Source organism: Chroicocephalus ridibundus, chromosome 4 (assembly GCF_963924245.1).
Source record: "Chroicocephalus ridibundus chromosome 4, bChrRid1.1, whole genome shotgun sequence".
NCBI classification, from domain to species: Eukaryota; Metazoa; Chordata; class Aves; order Charadriiformes; family Laridae; genus Chroicocephalus; species Chroicocephalus ridibundus.
The window spans coordinates 23492470-23514736 of NC_086287.1; the positions used below are offsets into that span (position 1 = coordinate 23492470).

The following is a 22267-nucleotide window of genomic DNA, read 5'->3' on the forward strand; positions in this document are numbered from 1 at the left end:
GTAAGCTTACCATCTATGAATGATTGTGATTATTAATAACCTCCCTCTTCCCTCAGATCAAGCTCTCAACAAAGGAAGGAGGGTTTGCCTTTGAATTAGCCTATGGTATCTTGTACAAAGTCAGTTGAAAACTTAGCAGGATCTGGTTAGGTAAATTTATTGTTCTTATTTACTTCAAGATCCAGTAAACAGCTGAGACTTGGAAATGCATTTTCATTATCCTAATCTTTCTTCCCCTATTACGATCAGATCATCACTTCTGAAATTCATATTGAGGAGATTAACGATTTTTGGTGTTCGGTATTGATCCTTTGTCTATAACTTTGTAAATTTTTATCCTAAAATCTTTGGAATTTTAAACCTGTTAGAGCCAGTACCACAAAATTGTAAGACTGCATGTAGTCAGCTATTCTCCAGTAATGAAGGTTTTCTAGCTTAGAAAAAGAAGCAACTATAATATGTTTGATCAATATTTATATTAGAGCATACTTGCCAGTTAAAAAAGTTCTGTTTCAATGTCTTCACTGGAACTATGTGAATTGGAAGTCCGTATCTGCTCCGTCATTTTGGGTAGAACAAATTACAGCTTGCTATTGAAGCTTACTGAGTAATGTAGACCAACGACTTAATTCATTTGCTTTTCTTCTCTTTTTTCAGGATTACCGTGGACATTTCCAGCATGGATAGGGAAGGGTGAAAACTGGCCCTATGACTATCCAGATGTCACTGCTTATTATATTATTTCTTGGATATTAGGAGCTAAACAGTATCACGATTTGGACATTGATTATGTTGGGGTCAGTAAAGCAAAATCTCCTGTATATTTTATCTGTCTTCAGTTGCAAAATCTTGGTCTTGTCTCTATTTGTTGATTACTGGAGGAGGGGGATGGGAAGAGATATTGTTTTGTAATTGCAGTTTTGGCATTTTCTGTTGCAAGAGGAAAGGCAGAAGTTATGGTAGTTTACAGTCATTCTGCAATTATGGCCATTAAAGCAGAACCAGTGTAAAATGGCCAGTCTCCTGTTTTCCCAATTCTAGAACAAAGTTACCAGAGAATTTGAGAATTCTGAAATCTGCTTGAGTCTTGGGCTTGTCATTTTCTGCCTTGCTTGTTCTGCTTGGATTTCAGCAGTTACCAGCTAACAAAAAGCATTAATTAAGAGAGTTTGTGAAAGTCAGCTAACATGACTTCTTGGCATAAAATATGATCACTGTTTTGTGGAAGGGGAGTCCCCTTGACGTTGCTGACTTAGTTCAGCTGTGTCAGTCTTGCATTTTGAGTAACACAGTGATGCTTCAGCAATTCAACTTGTGAGACAGGGAGAACAACTGCTGTTAATTTTTCTCTTTGCTATGCTCTTAGAGTAGAAGGTAAGTTCTGCACTTTACGTATGTGGTGACATTGCATATTGTCTGATTTCTCTGTGGGTATGATCTGAAATACAGGAAAGCAGTGAGGTCTGTGAAGGCTCAGAAACTGTCAAAACAATTTTAGTGCTGTTCGGATTCTACGTTGTTAGCCTTTACTGCACTTTTGGTTTATAGCAGGTATTATATATTATTATTTCCTTTATGATGAAATGAGCCTTTCAGTAAGTGACTTTTTGCTTGGCTCATTTCTGAAGTCACATATTAGCACTTATGGAAAGATCTAGAAGTATCAAAATCAAATGGACACATCCCACCTGCAAGAAACTGTCTGCTTGTACATGGTTGGGTAATCTACACGTACAGGGGGATGCTTTCACCTTTACAGGTGAATGCGAGACATAGCGCTCATGTTGTGGTTAGAAAAAAAGAAAGAAGGTTTTTGACTATGTATTTTATTGGCCAGGGTATTCGGTAGAAAGGAAGACCAGCATTCCTGCGTTTAAATTTTTAGCTGTGTTTAGCTTAAACACTCTTTCCATAAAAGATGGAAAATGCAGAGCAACAGAAATGAGATCGTTTTACGTCTGTTTCTGTTTACTTAAACTATGCTAGTCTCTCTTACTCAAGTATGGATTTAGTCCATGCTTAGAAAGAACTATAAGTGTAATTGAATAACCCCCTGAAACTGTAGGCAACTGTAACTTACTCTAGCTTTCCTACGTCAGTGTGTGGCAACAGCAGCCATTCATTAGGACCACACCTTGAAGCCACAATGTGTTTCTCAATGATTTCTAACAAACTGTAGACCCATTAGTAGTAATGCGTAACACTGCTACCATTGTAGAGTTCAAGCAGCTCTAGAGTTCTTTTCAGCAAAGCAGCAATCAGTAGACCTTAGAGATAGATAAACAAGCAGTTATTTTGAAGTTTCATACAGAATTTTCCCCTGAAGAGCTGATAACAAAACCAACCAGAGTACTTTCCTCTAGCAAACTGAAACCATGGAGTTCATTAATGGATTGTATAATTTTACATATACGTAAATAAAATCTTTCATTATGGATTGCCATATCCTGATTTTTCTAAATGTCTTTTTGCTTTTCCTTTATAGATATGGAATGAAAGGGCATTTAGTAGCAAATATATTAAGGTATGTATTTTTTCTTCTTTCTCCAAAGTGAAGTGTTTGTCTTTGTTATCATATGTAAACAACTAGCTTTTCTGAATTTGCCTAGAAAAGGGACCTTAATTCTGCAACTGCTTTGCTTACTGAGCTCTGTTTCTCATAATTGCAGGCATGGAATGTTAACAGGATCAGATCTCTACATATCTTTTTGTGTGTGTGTGAAACTGTTAGTTTGAAGTTTAAAGGTGTCAGTCTATACTAAATGTTTAGGGCCTCTACATTTTAATGGAAGCTCCAGTTGATGCTACTGAAATCCTACAAATTCATCATCTTTCTACTGCCTTGGATATAGTCCAAGACCTGGAATTACTTAAAATTCTGTAGTAAAGTTCCAGTGGATATAATACTATATTTATTGCTATAAAACTCTAGGTTCTTATTTTATGGAAAACATAATAAAGGCTCTCTGTTTTTAGTTTTGTAAAATTCAGTACTTCCTCTTCCAAAGGAGTTGAAAGAATACAGTATTCCACATAACCAACCTTGAGATATCTCTAATATCTCTCACTGCTCTCAGCCCCTGCTGCTGTCAGCCCCTGCTGCTCCCTGCCCTTTATGAAAACTATGTTATGTTATGTTGAAGTGGAATCTTAAGTACAAGCTTTTGCTTTGTTCATTTCCGTGTTGCTGCTTCAAGGCTAAGAAGCAATAGCATTACCGCTTCTTAAAAGCAAGTAAGACTTAAATTGAATGTCTAGAAAAAATGCTGATTTTTTTTCCAGGAATTGTTTGGGTTTTTTTTTTAGCAGGGATTGAATCCAATCTGCTTAAAATTAGCCAATTCATGGCTGTTAGAAAAGCTTCAGTTCTTACAGTTTGTATACACTGGATGAGGTTACTCACATCATTTGTCCTTGGCAACTTCTGTAGTTATTTTTTTTTCAATCATTAGTTTTAATAGAATGATACAGGAAATGGTGTACAACAGTTAAACTTGACATTGCAATAGAGCAAAAAGTATTTGTCATGAAGCTGGCATATAAAATTCTGCCTACTCTTGAAAACTGAGAATGCTGTCCTATAAAATGTTACTTTTTAAAATGTTATTTCCTAGAATGTAGAATTAGATGAATACCCTTATAGCCATTTCCTATGATTTGTGCAATGCTTTGACTGAGGGAGGGCAGGAAGCACTGGCAGAAAGTTCTATGCTGGGCGTATAGCTTGTACAAAGAAAGAGGAATACCTTATATCCAGCTTTGAGTTTCTTGTTAAAAAATATGTTAATCAACCATGTATTTTAAACTGATCTACTGGGTCAGTAACCACAGTAACTTAGTTTCCCATTCTTATCACATCTTAGACCAAATTCTGTTATGTATATTTCACTCCACAACTAATTTCATTAAAGGTATTTTCTAGACTCTCGCTTTTGTAGGCTGCTAGGTCATTAGTTCCTTTGGACACAGAGGTTTGGCACTAGAGTTTTCGAGTGACTTACAAAATCCCTTCTAGAGAAAACAAAAATACACTGAAATGTGACACAGCAGAATATCTTGGCACCTATGTCAAGGTGTCTTCTTTCTTTGGGCATGTTAAGTAACAAAACTCTAGTGGATGTGTAGATGCTTCAGATTTTGCTAGTGAAGCAACTTAAATCCCTGTCTAAACTTGTTCAGTGGGTGTGCTTAGAATCCTCTTAAAATATCCCATCCCAGTGTATGTTAACTACAAACCATAGCCTAACTTTTTAAAGCTGGGAAACAAGTTCATAGGGTGCTGTCTATTACAAAAACCCCTCAGGAAACAGAAGTTTTCTGTTATATTTAGCCTCAGGCAGCGTGGGGTCCAGGGATTTCTTTTTCAATGGAGAAATCAGTAAGGTTACTAGTAGTCTCCTAAAGGATAACCCTAATAATAGGTAAGTTATGCTGGTAGGCTAGGAGGGGGAGATGTGTGTGTGGACTTTAAGTAGAAATCCCTAGTTCTTCAGTATGTATGCTACAGAAGCAAAACTAAACAGAACTGAAAACACTTGTTTGCAGGCTGGAGTAAACCAATGCAAGTAAAATGGAAGATAAATAGTGAGAAATGTATTTTTTTTTTCTTTTTTTTGAGCTGCAAATATTATGTCTTTGCTGACTAGATGTTATCTTGCTTGGAATGCCTATGAGACTGAACCCTTTTTACAAAGAATCATCAGAGAGAAGGCAGATCTTATTGTAAATAAAATACTAATTTTATTTCCCTATATCACTGGCTCTTTTTTAAAAAAACTGTTTTTCTGGCTTTCTGTATGTCTTGTAAGAAATAGAAGTGTTCTGTTTCACTCAGTCCTATGTCATGTCACCTGGAGGTTTTCTCATCTGTTTGACTTGGCTTCCTAAGGTGGGGAGAATGAATTAACAAACTATGGAGCGTAGGTGTGGCATTCTGCTTGTTAGTTTTTTAAATGCTCTTGAATTAGGACTAAGCTTTTGGTTTCTAGAGCTAAATGTTTAGTTTAAAATTTGATCATAAAATCACCCCAATGTTTGCTGAAAAGTGTCAGCCTTCCCTCCGCTGTACATTAATTGATATAAGGCTTTTTATTAAACACCTGTTTTACCATTCATTCTCTTACTTTGCAGTGTTGTGTAGCATTTATTCTCTAAGCAGAATGATAGTTCTATTTGCCACTTTGGAAAATGATCTATTTACTGAAGTATGCTGTTGCACACCAAACATTGTCGGTAATGTCTGACAAATACATGACACAGATAAGCTCTTAGTTATCTTACTATATTTTTACTTACTTCATCCACTAAGGTGCTAGTTATGTTTCTTAAGTAGAAAAAATGAAAAAAGAAATGATTCTATGTCTTATAAATTCTTATTCAAGAAGATCCTATTCTTCCAATTAGATTTTTAAATATTGTCATCTTAAAATAACCCTATAATTTAAGTAGTATGTGTATATAAATGTGAATACTGGGTGTGGGGGAAGCAATCTGCATATGTTGTTATGGAGTGCATTTTGAGTGTCTACAGTTCTGTGTCCTTGGTACTTATCTATCAACGTGGAAGTTCTGCACCCTTTCTAGTCATTTTGTTCTTCTGAACTATCTCCATGTTTAAGCAGTTTTCCTGAATGTCTAGCTAGTGAGAAAGCTTTCAATTGCAAGGACCTTACTGTAAGTATTTCTGCCATTATGAATTTTTCTTCTGGTAAACTTTATGCTTCAAAAGCTTCAAGCAGCTGCATGTAACTTCATTGTTACTTTTCTTCTTCTTAATAAGTTTTATGTCCTTTAGATCTAAGTTTTTATTATCACCAACACTTGCACTTTGCTTTGTGTTCTTATTTGACTACAAGTCAAAATATAAATGCTCCCTATTCTCCTTCACATTGCTGGAGGGCTATTACAATTATTTAAGGATTCATGCCTACTGATCTTCAAATGGTTGTAAAAATCTTTCTTATACATGCATACATACAGCACGTAGTACATCATTCCTTTATATTCAAGATTGAAAAAAGGAGTTTCAACTGTGGACTGATGTCCTTTTTCAGACGCAACTGTATGTGGAAGCTGGTGAAAATTCTCTCTTAATTTTTTTTTTCAATTGAGTGTTCAGATGAAACATGCTTGTATAATATCAGTCCTGTATAGACCTGGTTCATTCTTAACTGTTAGAGCTGGGTATATTTTGCAGGTATACATCTACAGGCAGATGTGAGAGGTTTATCATCTTTGATAGTGAAATAATAAGGAGAATCTGGAAATACAGAATAGGAATTCTGTTCTACTGGCATGTTTGAGTTCAAAGTTGACTGCTGTCAGTTTTGTTGTAAATATGCAATTCCAGTTTTATGCATTATGTTCTTGAAAATTAGTGACATATGAGAGCCAAGTAGTGGGTAAACTTAAATATCAGACACTTAAAACACCAATGATTTTTTTTTTTTTTGTTCAGTAAAATCGCCTGTGAAAAGAATGCTTGGATGCTCTTCACTTGAAAAGGACAGATGCTTGGCAAAGACTTTTGTTCTTGTAGTGAACTGCATGGTTACAAGTTTTTTTCTATTTTAAAACTTCAATCCCTGTTTTCTCAATAGACTTCTTTTTGGATCAAGTTAACTTTCACTTTTGATCACTTGTAAAGGCGTGTCCACTTCCACGTTCCATCCGATCATCACTTTTAGATGAACTTAACGTGACTGACTGTATGATAAATCCATTACTCATATGTAATGCATTACATGCATGCGGTGGATGGAGTCAGTATGTTGAAAGTTTCTGAGTGGAGTACACGTATGCACATGGGGTGTCAAAAGTAATCCAAGTTGATGAGAAGCCCATTTTTATGTAATGGCTATCTGAATGTCATAAATAACCCTTCAGTGTTAAAAATACTTATCTTTGTTTTAGTTATCATCGTAGCTGTCTTTTGGGAAGTGAGAACTTTTCTTATCCATCTTGGTTTGAAGACAAATGCTTCCACTGATGACTCCTGCAGTTCTTAAATTGTTTTCAGTCTAAAATTTTCATGTTGCCTGGTTGATGAAGGCTGTGGTGTTATCTGTTACTAAGGTACTTCGACAATCTTTGGACAGAGTGGGTCTAAGGAACGTTGGCATCATCGCTGCAGATGGAGATTGGAACATTTCAAAGGAGATGATAGTTGATCCCTATCTTAATGATGCTGTTGAGGTAGTCGGGTAAGTGTGGGAGAAGGAAGAAGTTTTACACATTGCTTATTACTTCATTTCTGTAAGTAAATCTTCATCTCCATTTTGAGAAGTCATATATTCTTATTTCATACTTCCTAGCCTTTTCCAGTTTTGTCACCATCACGTACAGTGGTGACTGATTACTCTTTCGTGTCTTCCCCTCTTCTTGCAGTTTAGTGCATGTGTAAGGTAACCTTACCACGCTTCCATCACTTCTTTCAAGTGTTCAGTTAGGAGCTGTGTTTTAGGCTTCTTATCTTGGCACTAGTGAATGACAAGAGACTTTTAGCAAATCTGCATGTGCATCTTCAAAGTCAGAAAAACCTTAGGACTGAATTATTAGTCTGCAGTCAGTTTTAATTTTAGGTGAACTTGAACTTTAACACTAGAATTTATCACTCTGGGACTTTCCATGCTTGCAGCATTCTCTGTTATGTGTCCTTTGCTTGAGATTTTTCTGGTCATGTCCTAAACAAGGAGTTTCTGTTTGTGTCTTTTATCTGATAACAGATAGTATTAAAGTGCACACACAGTTGGTGAAGTAGAAGTAAAAGCAAGCATCCGAAGTTTTTGTTTGTTTGTTTTCTTTTAAACTAATACCACCATCTCAGTTTTAGCAGCTAGGAAGCCCACTGTTGTAGTTCTAGCAAATGGCAACTTGAAAGTTTGTCTGCACTCTTGCTCCATAATACGCTTTCTTACTACCTTGCTTCTGTCAAGTGGCTTGATACTTATTCTGCTGCTCTTGCTTTTCTGGTAATCTCCGATTTCTCAAAACTATAAATAGGTTTTCAAAATTTGTAGCATGCTCCCAGTGTAAATGACTTATACAGGTATAAATTGTTCACTTGTATTACATTTGTTAACATGCTTACCTCTATGGTTAACCTTACTGTGATAAGAACATGCTTGTGGTCCCTAGTGTACCATTTATCCTCATCTATATGTAAGAGACTGTGATAATATACTCATAATTTTTTAAACAAATGCATGGTCCAAAGGTTATAGCAAATCAGTTAAGCAGGGATTTCATAAAGCAACTGCTTGTGTATGTGTGGAGCTTATAAAAATTGATCACCTGGAAGTGGCTGCCTGATAAATACTAATTATAATGCCAGCGTTGGTTTAAAAACTTATGATTCTAGGTTAGGCAAGACTTGCACCTCAGCAAGTTATAGTGCATTAGGAAATGTTTTAGTTGTGATTTCCATGCCAGTGAAACTTCCAGAATGAATGCACTGAGTGTCTACGCTGCTTATTTCTTTAAGAGCTTGACAGAATCAAGGCTAGAAGTACCTATTTCTGTTTGTAGCCCTCAGGGCTATGGACATGTTGGTTTTTTTGGTTTTTGTTTTTTGTTTTTTTTTAAGATGAAAGTCCCTTTTATCAGAGATTTTTCTTGAATGTCACACATATTTTATTCCCAACTCCCCCACTCCTACTGATCAGAAAAAAATTAGGAGTTAGGAGAATATTTCCTGTGCAGTAGTGTTGTAACCTATCAAGAAATTAAGGTTAGTAGAAAACACCATGTTTCTCAGCCAGTGCTGACTTGAAGGCACTAACTACCAAACAGAGTTCTTGCTGACCTAGAAAAAGATAATAATATTTAGCTGTCTGTCCTTCAAATGCTCAGGTTCAGAAAGTTGCTAAAAGTACACTGTATCTGTATGTCTCTTAGATAATTGTGTTTGTTTGCAAAATCTGCTTGACAATCTGTTTTCCTAAATAGTCTTAGGTTCTTTTCTCAGAAATCCTTTTCTGTACATTGTACTCTTTTTCAAGTATAACCCTCTCTGTAACTTTTTCTTACTTTTTCTATTTTGAAAGGGAAACCCGGGATTAAATTTATATTGTTTTATTTAGAAATTATCAAGATAGTTGAAATTACTGCTTTGGCATCCATCCACAAAAAGTAACTTTTCCATTTCTTTGTGTTTCCTTTCATTTTCTTTTTTCCTTTCTTTTCTTTTTCACATTGGGTAATTTTTACCTTGATAGCACTGCTCCGTGTGGAGCTTTATCCCTGCCTAAAATACCATTTGCAATCCCAAGCATATCTAAGGTAGATTTAAGGTAAAGTTTGTATGTTTGTTTTTCCCCTCCGTATTTGCTGTCTGCTGGCTTGTGATTTGAAAGATAGAGGACTTCTTGTTTTCTCTTTAGAGTAAAGGCTACCCAGCTATTATCATTGGTTGAGGGAGTGGTTGTCTTGAGCATATTGCTTGCCATCATTTCATACCAATGAGTTGCAGTACTTGCCATTGAAAACAGGAATTTTGTTAGAAGAGGAAAAGTGTTTATCTGCTACTAAATCTAATTGCTTACCCAGTATTCATAAAATGCTTGAAAATGGGGAAAAATAATTGGAATATAGTTAGCTCAAGTCTTAAACTGCGTTATGTTATGCTTCCTTGTTTTGTTTGGAAGACCGTCTTTACTACTCTCTTCCTATGCTATTTTGATGGGTGCTATTTCTGTATTTCTATAGTATATATTCATATTAATTTTCTCCCAGGCTGTATTATGGCTCAGTACTACATCTTCTATTAGACTTGGATTATGGTTGCTGTGTTTAACAACGCCTAGCTCTATTTTTCAAGTCTTTGTTAAAGGCCTGTATGCCAATACACAATTAGACTTGAATACATGCCATGATATTTTTTTTTCTGATGTTTATCCAAAAGTGGACAAACTGAAAATGTTTTTCCATAGTTATCAATGATTTAAGTTATCTTTCACTTGTAAGCCATTACAGTGGACAGTAATTGTATATTAGGTGGTAGGAGAAAATCTGCTTTCATCAGTTTTTATTTACCAGACAGAACAAATCATATGTTATTTTAAGTTGATGTAGCAGGAGGCTTTTCTAATACAATGTTCAAATAGCAAAAAATAGCAGAAACAATTCAGGTTGTGGTGTTTGGTTTTTTTTTTTTTTTGGTCTCCTAGTGTCTGTTAGTTAAAAAGAAAGAAAACAATCATGGTAATTCATAATGAACAAAGATGATGGGTGACATATATAAGAGCTATTTGTCAATGACTATGGCTGTTATGTAAGGAGTTCTGTTGATTTTCGTAGCTAATATAGTTGCAATTTTGGAGGAAGCATTAGTCTTATGATCCAGGAATGCTTTCTCAGTTCAGTGGGAAGAACAAGTTCACTTTGCTTTTACTTGCTCTTTCTGAGGCAGAAAACATTTTCTGTAAGAGAGAAAGATGAATTGAATTGGCTGAGACTGTGCTAAGCTGGTGCAACAATAAAGATTAATTACAGAAAATACTGTCTCCTGCGTTTATTTTATGATTTTGGAACACGCTGCTTTTGCCATGATTTTAAACAGGATTTTTGTATTACATAGTTCAGAGCACAAGATGTAACTGATCTTAAGACATAATGTTTGTTTCAATTAAAAACAATAGATTTTAGTGGTAGAACAGCCTTGTGTGGGGCTGCTTTTTTTGGATCTTATTTCTGGGGATGTTATCCATAATTAGATAGAATTATTGACTAACTTGGTTTGTACAGGACCTCTGGAGGTTATCTTGTTGAACTCCACTGCATCAAGCAAGTGCAATTAGATTGTGGTGCTGAGGCTTGTTTAGCTTTAATATCTTCACAACCCCTTTGGGCAAGTTATTCTGTGTGTTTGAGCATACTCATGCTCTTTCTTTTTTTATTTTTTTTTCCATTTCTTTTAAGTTCTTATACATAACTGAATCTTTCTTCAGTCCACAACCTGTACTGTTGCAAGGGGTTATTCTGTCCCAGGTGTAGGACTTAGTGATTGCATCTGTTGAACTTTATGAGGCTCCTGTCAGACTGTTTTTTTCTGGTCTATTAATTCCCTCTAAACAACAGCCCTTTTTTTTCAGTATATAATTGCTTTTGTGGGTCAGCCCTGGTAGGCAGCTTAGCCCCACACAGCTACTCATTCACTCCTCCCCAGTGAGATAGGGGTGAGAATCAGAAAGGTGAAAGAAATGATTTGAAGGTAACGCATTTGACGTTATCTGAATTTACAAGTACAGCAAACGCTGTTTAGGGGACCTCTGGACTTCAAGAAACTACGTTGTTAGACTTGGTCTTATGTGACATTTTAGAATCGTTTCATTGACTTTTGAGGCCTTAAAATGTCTCTAGGGAAGTTTACAGTCATTGCAGTTTTAAAACTTTGAATAAAATGCAGTTGACTAATAAGGTGTGTATGTGTCCAGTGTTTTTCTCGTTCCTTGTTTTGTTTGTATTTAGGAAGAGCTGATCTCATTTGTGTTGCTTCACTGTTAAAATGAAATAGTAGATTAGCAGGGATAATAGGGGGGAATCAACTCCGTTTCTTAATTGAATGTTTACTGTGCTGTCACAAGGTTTTTAAGTTACAATTCAGTTGCCCTGTATGTGGTCCTTGTAGCTAGCCCTCAGCGTTGTAACATCTAAGTGGCTGATCTGCACATAGAGTATCTTGCATGAAATGTGATATGCTTTGTCTTTAACTTTATCTGCAGATTTCTGTGTGTAAGAAAATAAGAACCAAATGTTTTTAATTTTTCCTTTGTCATGTGCTTTGGGGTTTGGCATGGTAGAGGAAGAAGGTGTCCTTCTTTGAAGGCACTTTGTGCTCCACAATCTATTACACTTCGTTTTATGTAACAGTTGTTGTCTGAGTAAAAACAAGAATTGGAACATGATTTATTTTGAAATCTGTTCAAATAGTGCTGATGAAGATGCTGCCTTTCCCGATATAAATTTTTAACAATTTGAAAAACATTTTTTTATTTCTCCCTTCTCTCTGTTCTTTGCTTTCCTTTTTTTTTCTTTTTTTTCTTTTTTTTTTTTTTTTCCCAAAGCTGTTGAGATACACATTGGATAAGCACGGTCTGCAGCAGGTGAGGATCATAGCCAGCGATAGACTGTGGGAGCCCATTTCCTTTGTCTTGCTGCTTGACTCTGAGCTCCACGAAGTGGTCGATGTGATTGGGTAGGGGGTTCTCTCTTTTTTTCTTTCTTGGTGGTTTGTTCATAGTTTGTCTTCACCTCACTTATTTATAACTAGCACAACCATAGCTTTACCTTTCTATGCCCTTACCTGCAATGAAAGGATTGATACTATAATATTTCTTACTAACATCCTGGCTGTTGTTCTGGTGACAGCCTCAACCCTTTAATTGAATCATGAGTCTCCTGTAAGGTGGAAGATTCCTGTTGGCTGTGGTTGCACTTTTGATGAATTGCAGGTTTTTGGGACAACCCTGTTTACTCTGAGGGTTGTTTTGGTTCCTGTATTTGGTATGCAAAAGTGCTCTAGCTTTACAGTTTTGTATACAGCCTTGTATTACTGACTTCCACTGGTCTGTTACAGAAATGGGCATGATCCAGAAGTGAATCGGGGCTGTGATTCTTTTTTTGAGTCACAATAACGTCTTGATTCTCTCCGTTTTGATGGGAAAGCTTTCTTTGGAAAGCATGCAAACAGCTGACTTGTTTTTCTGGTTCTAGGTTTCATCATATAATACTAATATTTTGCAAAAGTAGTAGACTAAATGTGAGATTGATTACTGACTTGTCTGCTGAATGGATATGTGTGTAAGACTTGTTCATTAACTTTTCTTTTTATACTAGTTCTAAATTTTAATTATTAGGTTCCATAAACTTGCCTGACCCAATTGGCATCTTTCAAATGTGGCTGTTCCTTGCCTCAATTTGAGTCTTTTTAATTCATCTTTATATATCTGACCTGCAGGAGGTGTAGAAATGAAGGCTTTCCCTCCAAATACAGATACACAGTCCATGTCCCTTCCAGATCAATCTCTCCCCCCCATTCTGAATAACAAAAAGTATCCTGGCAGTTTTTTGCAAGTAGAGTCTTGGATAATTTGTGGATCAACAAGTGAAAGCAATTGTGAATTCCCTCTGATCAGATACAAAGCCACTGTAGTTACCATGATCCCAATGTAGTGAGCATGCGTCCTTTCTTGCTTTTGTCAGCTACAAGTATGCATCCAGAGTCAGTTCCTGAAGCTCAATGGTTTTTACAGTATCTTACTAAGCTATAGTTGCTTAACTCTTTGCAAATGTGAGTTTTACGTCCTTACTCTGATTCAATCTTAACAGAGAGATGAAACACTCTATTGTGTAATGGATAATCAGTTGGCTACTGGACACCTAGTGGTGCACATTTCATCATGGTATTTTTTTAAAAAAATAATTGTTGGCTTTCTTTTTTTATTTCAAAAGTATTTCAGATAGACAGGATTTTACATGAATGCACATAAATCAGTTTTGGACTTTGTAACATAATTTGTGATCTGTGAGGTCTCTCATCAGACAAGCTGGATTGGAGATCAGTTAAAACTGCTGCTTTTGGGGTTTTTTTTTTGCACTATTTGCATTGGGGCTTCATCTGTAAGATACTGTAATGGCTAGAAACTAGGTGGAGCCCTGAAGACACACTGTAAAACTATTAATAGATGTTCACCCACATAGGAATGACACAGGTCACCAAAGCTCTTTATAATGTGATACTTCCAAACAGCTTTTCAGAGCTATTATGGATGCATCAATTTTACCAGTGAAATGAAATATAATGAATTATAAACAAGTATTACTCCTACTTTGAACAAATTTAAATTACATTGTAGCTCTTGAAAACAATGTTTTTCACGGATGGACTTGCAAATTCCATGGTTACTTTAGGTGTGCTTTAGTAGTAGTAGTAGTACTTTAGATGTGCTACTTATTTGTAACACAGTTAAACCAGTTAGATTTTTGCATTCTATACAGTTAGAGACCAAGCTATTCCAACTCTACATGTTGAAAATTTACACACACCCAGCCACCCACCATTGCTCTTCCTGCTATTAATTGAAAGAAAATAGGAAGTGTTCAGAAAGTCTCAGTGAGTTTAGAAGTAATAACTTTCATTTTCATCTTATATAAATTTAGTATGCCATTAGGTGACAATTCAGTCTTTTGGGTTAGCAGCATCAGTGTTCTTAACCAGATCTGTTCTGAACACAGTTGGCTGTGTCAAAGAAAACCAGACCTTTACAGCAATGTGTTAGACCTAATTATGCCCAAGTTAACAACCTAAGAAAAACAGGATGATGTGACATTACTCCATGATGGAATCATAGAATTGTCTAGGTTGGAAGCATCTATAGTAGTGGGAATGCAAACTGTCCCAAGTCCCTCCCGGGCCTGTGTGCTGACATAGAATGAGAAGCAGGAAAGACAGTGTTGTTAGCTGATGATTTCTGTTTTCTAGAGATGTTTTTGAGAACTAGGTTTTCATAGGTAGTGCTTTTCTGCAAAGCTTCATTGTAGTGTATTATTAAATAGGCTGATCTTTTCTAAGATTTATGTTATTTCTAAGGCCATGTTCTGATGCATAAGAGAAAAATGGTGGAAAAATGTGCTATTTCTATTGTCGTTTTCTCCTGCAGACCATTGCTATATGCAAAACAAAAAATGACACAAAGATTTTTGTTTGTTTGTTTGTTTTTAACAAAGTTATTCAAATGATCACTGTGGACAATTGTGCAAAGCAGCATTTGCAATCCATAAGTAGAAGAACTTTTCTTAATTAATATTATTTTCTTAATATATCTGATTTAGTCTAGCTGCCCTACACAGGCAACTGTGTGTTGTGGTTTTGGGTTTTTTTTTTTTTTACATTGGAGCTATATTGTTCCATCATCTGCTGTATAAAACACGCTCAATCTCATAATAGTTATTATTTTAAAAACACTTTGTTACCACTCTAACAGCTAGAGGCCCTAATGATAGATGAACCAGCTAGAACCATCTGCTGGTTCCAGAGAGACTGAAAGAAAGAGGGAACAATGGAAATATTTTTTTTTTTTTTTTTTTTTTTTTTTTTAGTAAATGACAGTGGTTTGGAGAATTCAAACACTGATCGTAATAGCTGTTGGTAAATTCTTCTCTCGCAGTGACTTTAAACTTAGGTGTCTTTCTTTGTAAACTTAGGTAAGCTTTAAACTTAGGTGTCACTTTTATTGTAATTCTGTTCCTACTATTCCTTTCATTGCCTTTTCTCCACCAAGATCCATTCTTTATCCCCCTTTCATGTTATACATCAATTTTCCTCTTTCTCTGAAATGGTCTTCTGCTATAGTGTGTCTGACTCTGCTCTTTTGACCAGAGAATTCAAAATCCCACTGCTTCTGCTGAAGCATTGCTTTTGTAAGAATGATGCATAAAATCTACTCCAGTTCATCTTTTCAGGCAGCAAGAAAAGTAGGTGTTTAGGTGTCTGTGGTTTTTCTTGAAATATTAATCATGATACTCAGGTCTCTCCAAATGGTAGTGGTCCTTGAGTGGACCAACTATTTCCTGGGGGTAATTGGAGTATAGTCACTCCTTCATAGGAGTTTTCATTTCCAGTGAGGTAAAAAGATTGTTTTCACTACTGAAGAAGCAGAGCATGCTGTTCTGGACGCAGCTAATCTCCTGTCCTTTGCTGCACACCTTTTGTTAGTTGTTGAGGCTGTAGAGTGGCACAAGAGGTCTAAAAGAGGGCTGTAGCATGATCTAGTGTTTTCTTTAAATATAAATTGCATAGAGTTCAGCAAGCCCAGCGCATACTGTGCGCGAAAGCCTTCACTATAATCCCATAGCAAATGTGTATTTGGGTGGGTCTTTTTAAAGTATGTGCTATACAGTGCTATTAAAAGTTTATAAAAAAAAAAAAGGTTGGTGTACTTATTTTTTTAAAAACTTAGTGTTCGTATGAAATAGGAGTTACAAACTCTTTAGTTGTGTCCTACTTCTTAAGGACTAATCTAGATATTAATGAAAGTAAAACAAACCCCCCCGGTTAACAGCACTGTAAGTGAAAAGCAAATATAATGTAAATTATGTTCATTAACAGTAATAGAAATTGCATCTAAGAGCAGAGAAAAATTATTAATTTCTCAGCTGGTGTTGAAACTGTTTTACCTGATTGCATACCAATGGGACAAAATGAGAATGTTATATGTGTGTGGGCTTGTAAGTGGAGCATAGCTGTCAATAAAGATACACTGAAGGAGTCTGTCGCTAGAACCTGTTTGTTCTGCCTGTAACCTTAATCCTGTTTATCTTCGCTATTTTTATTTCCATAGCTTTTAGTGAATCATTGCTTCTGTTTGTACTTCTGGGCTTTGATTTTTCTTTTTGTGATAAGTGCTCTTTCTTTTTAAAACATTGTGTAGGGCTCACTATCCTGGAACAAAAACAGTGCCAAATGCCTTATTGACTAAGAAGAAACTGTGGTCTTCAGAAGATTACAGTACTTTCAATGATGAAGTTGGTGCAGGCTGCTGGGCTCGGATCCTGAACCAAAACTACGTGAATGGAAACATGACCTCGTAAGTGTTGTGCACTGTTGCTCGCCTTCACAGCTTCATATGCAAGAATTGTTTCAGGTACTATATAACACATCCATCTGCTGTGGTAATATAGTAAGTAAACTGAAACTCTTTCCACTGTCAGTCTGAATTCAAATATAGTAAGGTATGAAGTTTACTGTCCTTACCTCTTTCAGGGGTAGAAGTCCCACAAGTTTTAATGTATTCTTGAGTTACTGTTCCACAGTATCCAATGGCTTATGCAGCTGAGTTCAGATGCCTTTGAGACTCTGACGATATTTGTTAAAAAGGGAATGTTCTTAAGAAGAACTAACAACACGAAAAACATTGGAGGAAAATAACAGTAAAGCTAGTTTTTCTACATTTTTCTTAGGGTCTTTATCATGTTGTTTGTCTTCAGTAGTCCAAGTAGGTACAGATGTCATTATCTAGTTTTTCCATACAACTTCTTTCTCAGAGTCCATTCTAAAACTTGCTGTAGTCTTTTGATATGTTTACTGTTTCCTGCACATTTTCTTTCCAAACTGAAATATGGGAGAAAGCTGTTCTGTTTATTGGGAAATATGTAACTTGCAGTTTTAAAAGAGAATAGAAAACACACTTTGATGTTTCCAGTGCAACAACTACTAATCTGAAAGAAAAAAAAAAATCTGATTAAAGAAAATCTAGACATCAAGATGTAAGCATAATTGTTCAAAGTTTTTAGTTTTTATGTAACTTCATTTTGCAACAAAAAAGACAAATGTTTTTTGTCTGAAATGCTTGAAATGGAGCACAACACAAAGCACTTGGATACTCGTAAAGGGAAGTTTCTTGAGTAACATGGTTTCTATGATTCTTCTGTCTACTCTCCAAGCTGAAATTTTCTAATAGGTGAATATTTCCTATGTGAATTCCTGACCCTTCTGGTTGCCTCTTGACTCTCATATACTTTAGTATCTTACTTTAGAGTCTTTCTTTTCCCATTTTTTTTTTCATTTTGACAAGCCCTTTGTAATTATATATGCCCCATTTGTTTAGCAACCTGATAGCGAGACCTATGTATTGTATTTAGAACTTATTGTGGAATAGTTCCAAGTCCATATATCCAATATTGAAGTTATCTTGGCTTTTATATTGTAAACAGACTTTCTGATGACAGGCAGCTTATCTTTCTGCTAAGCTCATTTCCTTTGAATTTGAGTTGCCTACATGCCTTTTCTAAGATTGAAACTATGCGGAACAAGTTTAATGTGAGCAAGTTGTTGAATTTACAATGCAGGAGTTGTTTATTTTATGAGCAACTTTTGTAGGATTTCAGATCTCTTCTGAAATGCATATATAGTGTGCTGAATCTATGGCAATGACTTTAGAATATGAGGCCTTTGCACTCATCTGTATGCAATAGCAGAGCAGCATGCTAGCTTTTGGTTTCTTCGTAACTGCTTTATTGGCTGCGTTTCCATACTTAGGGGGCAGAGGTCTTAAGTTCAAGGTCCTAGCAGAAGATTTTCAGTGAAGACCAAATCAAAAGACCTGAAGTAATTAACCTTGCCAGTGTCCTGACAACTGCTTGAAATGGCAGCAACTCCTGGAGGATGGCTCGTTAACATTGTTATTGGTTCGTTATTTATACGGATAAAGGAAGGATTATTTTTTTTTTTCACTGGTACTTCTACTGTCCCACCCCTCCATCCCCACCTTGCTTCCAAAAAAAAAAAAAATTACCAACAGGAACAACCAGCCAACCAAAAAAACCCCCAAAAACTACCTCAACAAAAAGCTGTGAACTTTGGTAACTCAGTTTTTTCCCCTTCAAAACAGGAGGAAAAGTAAATATGAATAGAGTCTCTAACCCTCAGTGCACATGTCCTTTAATGTGCAACTTTTATGGTGATATAGCCAGAGAATGTATCATGAGCTTTGTAAGAGTTTGATTTGTTTTATTTTCTTCTCCTGTGGTTTTTTTTTTTCTTTCTCCTTTACCTGGAAAGATTATTATTTTTTTTTTTGGTATGCTAGAGAAAAGAGGAATAAATTATTATACTAAGTTCATCTAATGCTACCTGTATGAATGAAGCAAGCAAACCTGTTTTTCTTCCAGAACCATTGCATGGAACTTGGTAGCTAGTTATTATGAAGAGTTGCCCTTTGGTCGATGTGGATTAATGACAGCACAAGAGCCGTGGAGTGGCCACTACAAAGTAGAAGCTCCTATCTGGATTACAGGTAAAAAGTTTGTACATAAATTTGTGATGATCTAACACAGACCATAACTGTATTTTCCAAGGCCTTTATTTATTTAGTGTTTTTATGTGTATTATTTATTGTACCAAATTATATTATTTTTGTGGAAAGTTTTGTGAATACTTTGAAGAAGAAGGGAAAAAAATCTCCTTTCAATAGAAAGCAGAAAGATCCATTAGCAAGGGAAATCTTAATACTTGACTGTTAGATGCAGTAGAAATAAACAAACTACTGCCTTTTATAGCTATTACTATTAAAGTGTTTTGATCTAAAATGCCCATAAATGTTAGTGTACTTTCCTAGTTCCTTTCCGTTTTTTTTTTTAATCCTTAAGTAGACATTTGATACCTCTAAATTTGAAAAAATGGAACAAAGAACCTCTGTATTCTTGTCCTGCTTGAGATTCTTGGCTTGTGTAAGTCAGCATTTCCTTGTGCTTGGGAAAAGGGGAATTACGTAGATATAGTGTTTATGGACACATGTATTCAGTGGCTACTCTGTAGTCCTGTAATATTTTACTGTCTTTGCCACAGTTCAGTAGAGTAGGTAGCATATGCAATGCCATAAAGGAGCGACAAGGCAAATGCTTTCCTTTTTATTCTTCTGCTAGTTACCTGTATATGTAAAAACATATTAAAAAAACAACGGCCATATTGTCATATGAACAGTTCAGAACAACTGAGCAGTTTTTCCTGTTTCCATGTTGCTCAGGATTTTCATGATCTAGGTCATATACTTCTTTCGTACTCTCTCTTACGTGCTGAAAACCGTTACTTATTTAGTTATCCCTCATGGAGATTCCCATCTATGCTTTCTCTCACTCAAATCTTTTTTTTTTTTTTTTTTTTTTAAAAAAAAAAGATATTTTGGAAAATCTAAACTGTGGTGAATATTCATATCGAATGCACATGACTGACTTATATAGTGGTGTAATAGTTTTTTCTTCCAGTCTGAATAATTGCTATTATTTTAACTGTTTGGTCTGCCACAGAGATAATGTTTTTAATTGTGCCTTAGTGTAATTCTTTAATCTTTCTTCTTGTATCAGTAGAATCTGTTTGGAAGTTCCATGACTTGCTTCCCAAAATCAAGTTATGTTGTGTAAGAATGGAGAGAAATTTTAATTCAGACCACAAATTATATTATTTTTTATGAAGACTTCATTATTTTCCTCTATTGCTTTTTGTTCTGTTTGTCTCAGCACACACGACGCAATTTACTCAGCCAGGCTGGTCGTACTTGCAAGTGGATGGACACTTAAAAGGAGGTGGCAGTTTTGTAGCTCTGACAGATGGCCTAGGAAACCTTACCATCATCATTGAAACTATGGTATGTGCATTAGCAATTCCAATGAACTAGAAAAGAGATAGGAAATGTTTTGTTATGAAGAACCTGCTTTGATCGATGTAGTTCATTATCTATGGATATGTTCTTTGATGCTTGTAGCTTTGGTAGTCAGACCACTAGAGGTCCTTCTTCCTGTCTAAATTTTGAGTGAGTAGTTGAATCTTCCCAGAGACCAATTTATATGTCATCTTTATATCACAAATTAGCTTTAATTTTATGACACTCTGTAAGGAAATTCAATCGTACTTTTTTTTAAGCGGTATTCAAGATAAAATTATTAAGCTAGTATAATTGCAGTTGTCATTCAGATGACAGCAAAATAAATAATTGTAAATTGATCCTATGTTTCGTTTTTAATTTCAATTTATGCTATATACTTTTCATGAACATTGCCATATGATGCATCCCAGTAACGTATGTTCCTTCTGTTACATTTATTTTTCTCTTCAGACTCATAATCACTCTGAATGTATCAGGCCTCCACTACCTCATTTCAGTGTGACACCTCAGAGGGCAACTTTCTACCTCAAAGGGTCATTTGTAAGTGGATCTTGAATACATTTGATCAGTCTTGTAAAATGAATTGCTATCCATAATCAAATACATGCAAGACAGTATCACAGGTTAGCAAGAAACTGGAGTTCTTTACCTCTAATACTAGAGGCTGTTACGTACCTGGCAGTTTTAAGCATTCTAGTTCTGCTTTTACTGTGAGATGTAATGTCATAATGGAATTTGTAGAATTACTACCTCCCAGTCTAATGATCTGTGTACTGAAGGAGAAATACAGAAATACAATTGGATTTTTCTTTAGGATTTATTCCAAGGGTGCCCTGACATACTGATATACTTTGACCAGCCATCATGGCCACGACCTTTCTGGTTGTTATCAGCTTCCAGGGGAGTAGCTGCAGTTGATTGTATATTGTAGGTTATGTTGTTCCATCCTATGAAGAGATATTATGAGAACCTCCCAGTTGTGGTTTTTTTTGTTGTTTTTGTTTGTCTGTTTGTTTTTTTGTTTTTTAAAACCTTGCTAAACTGAACTTCCCTCTAAAAAGTGAACAATACTTTCACAGTGTAAACTGGAGTGAATCTTTGTAAGCTGATTTGGATGATTGCTCCTCAGAATCTGGAAGTGTTTACTTATTTGGAATTTGAATTTTGGTGGCATTAATTTCCTTTCATTTAGGAGGAGATAGTTTGGAAAATACTTTTGGCAATAATCTGGTTTGCTCGGGAAGTGTAGTTGAGTGTCACTTATGATATACAGCTCCCTTTGCGGGAAGTATCAGACAGCTTATCCTAACCAAACTCTAGGTTGCTTGCTTTGTTTTTCACCTGGGTAACTAAAAAAAAAAATATTCTAGGAGTTGCGTATGATTAAAATCTGTAACTAATGTAGTTGATGTGCCATAGTATTGCAGAAGTTTGGAGATCTGTAAGCAAAGTACTTTGCTCAAAAATAATATAAAAGAACCAGCAACTAAACTAAAGGTCTCATTAAAGCAAAATTAGCAGGAGATTATTTCAGCCTGGTTGCTCCTAGGGGGAGAGAGTTTGTATCAAAGGGATACTGTTGTTGGTATTAGAGAAGCTAAAGATTGCATGTGTGATTGCAATGTTTTTTGTCTTTATAAGCAGCATTACTGCATGTTAGGACAATGGCTTATTGACGTATAATCTATAAAAAGATAAGCCATATGTAATGGCTAGCTGAATAGAGTGGTGGCCTCTAATGTGATCAACAGCTCTAAAATAACAAAAATTAGACACCCTTAGAGGACTGATATTTCTCAAGGTGAATATTAAAGTTGTTTGTTGTTAGTTTGGTTTTTTTTTTTATTTTATATTGTGTTTGATTGTAGTATATGGTGGAAACTCTTCAAGTGTGGCATTCTAGACTTGGTTTTGAATCTGGAAACTCTAGTCTTTTCCAGCAACTCTATCCTGTAAAGGTAAGTTGATCAGTTTTAATTACAGTCTGCAACTTCAGGTGGTTTTCCCCCTTTGCTGGAACCCCTGTACTTTCATGACTAAACTGCCTAATTAGGGCGTGTTTCATTAGCTCCATTTGACTACAATTTTACTAGCTGTATACAAGCTTACCT

At 35.7% G+C, this 22267-nt stretch overlaps 1 protein-coding gene across 2 annotated transcripts in view; it reads left to right on the forward strand.

Annotated features, from left to right (window-relative positions):
* Positions 1–22267, forward strand: part of GALC (galactosylceramidase) — a 38745-nt gene that overhangs the window by 6469 nt on the left and 10009 nt on the right. The window contains exons 5-12 of one of the 2 annotated variants that reach the window (XM_063332772.1): positions 658–797; positions 2486–2524; positions 7075–7202; positions 16428–16583; positions 18667–18791; positions 20011–20138; positions 20607–20696; positions 22025–22114. In XM_063332772.1, coding sequence (XP_063188842.1) covers positions 658–797; positions 2486–2524; positions 7075–7202; positions 16428–16583; positions 18667–18791; positions 20011–20138; positions 20607–20696; positions 22025–22114 — 896 coding nt within the window. Of the gene's footprint in view, positions 1–657; positions 798–2485; positions 2525–7074; positions 7203–12062; positions 12194–16427; positions 16584–18666; positions 18792–20010; positions 20139–20606; positions 20697–22024; positions 22115–22267 lie in introns of both variants that reach the window. The other variant, XM_063332770.1, reaches the window with a different exon arrangement.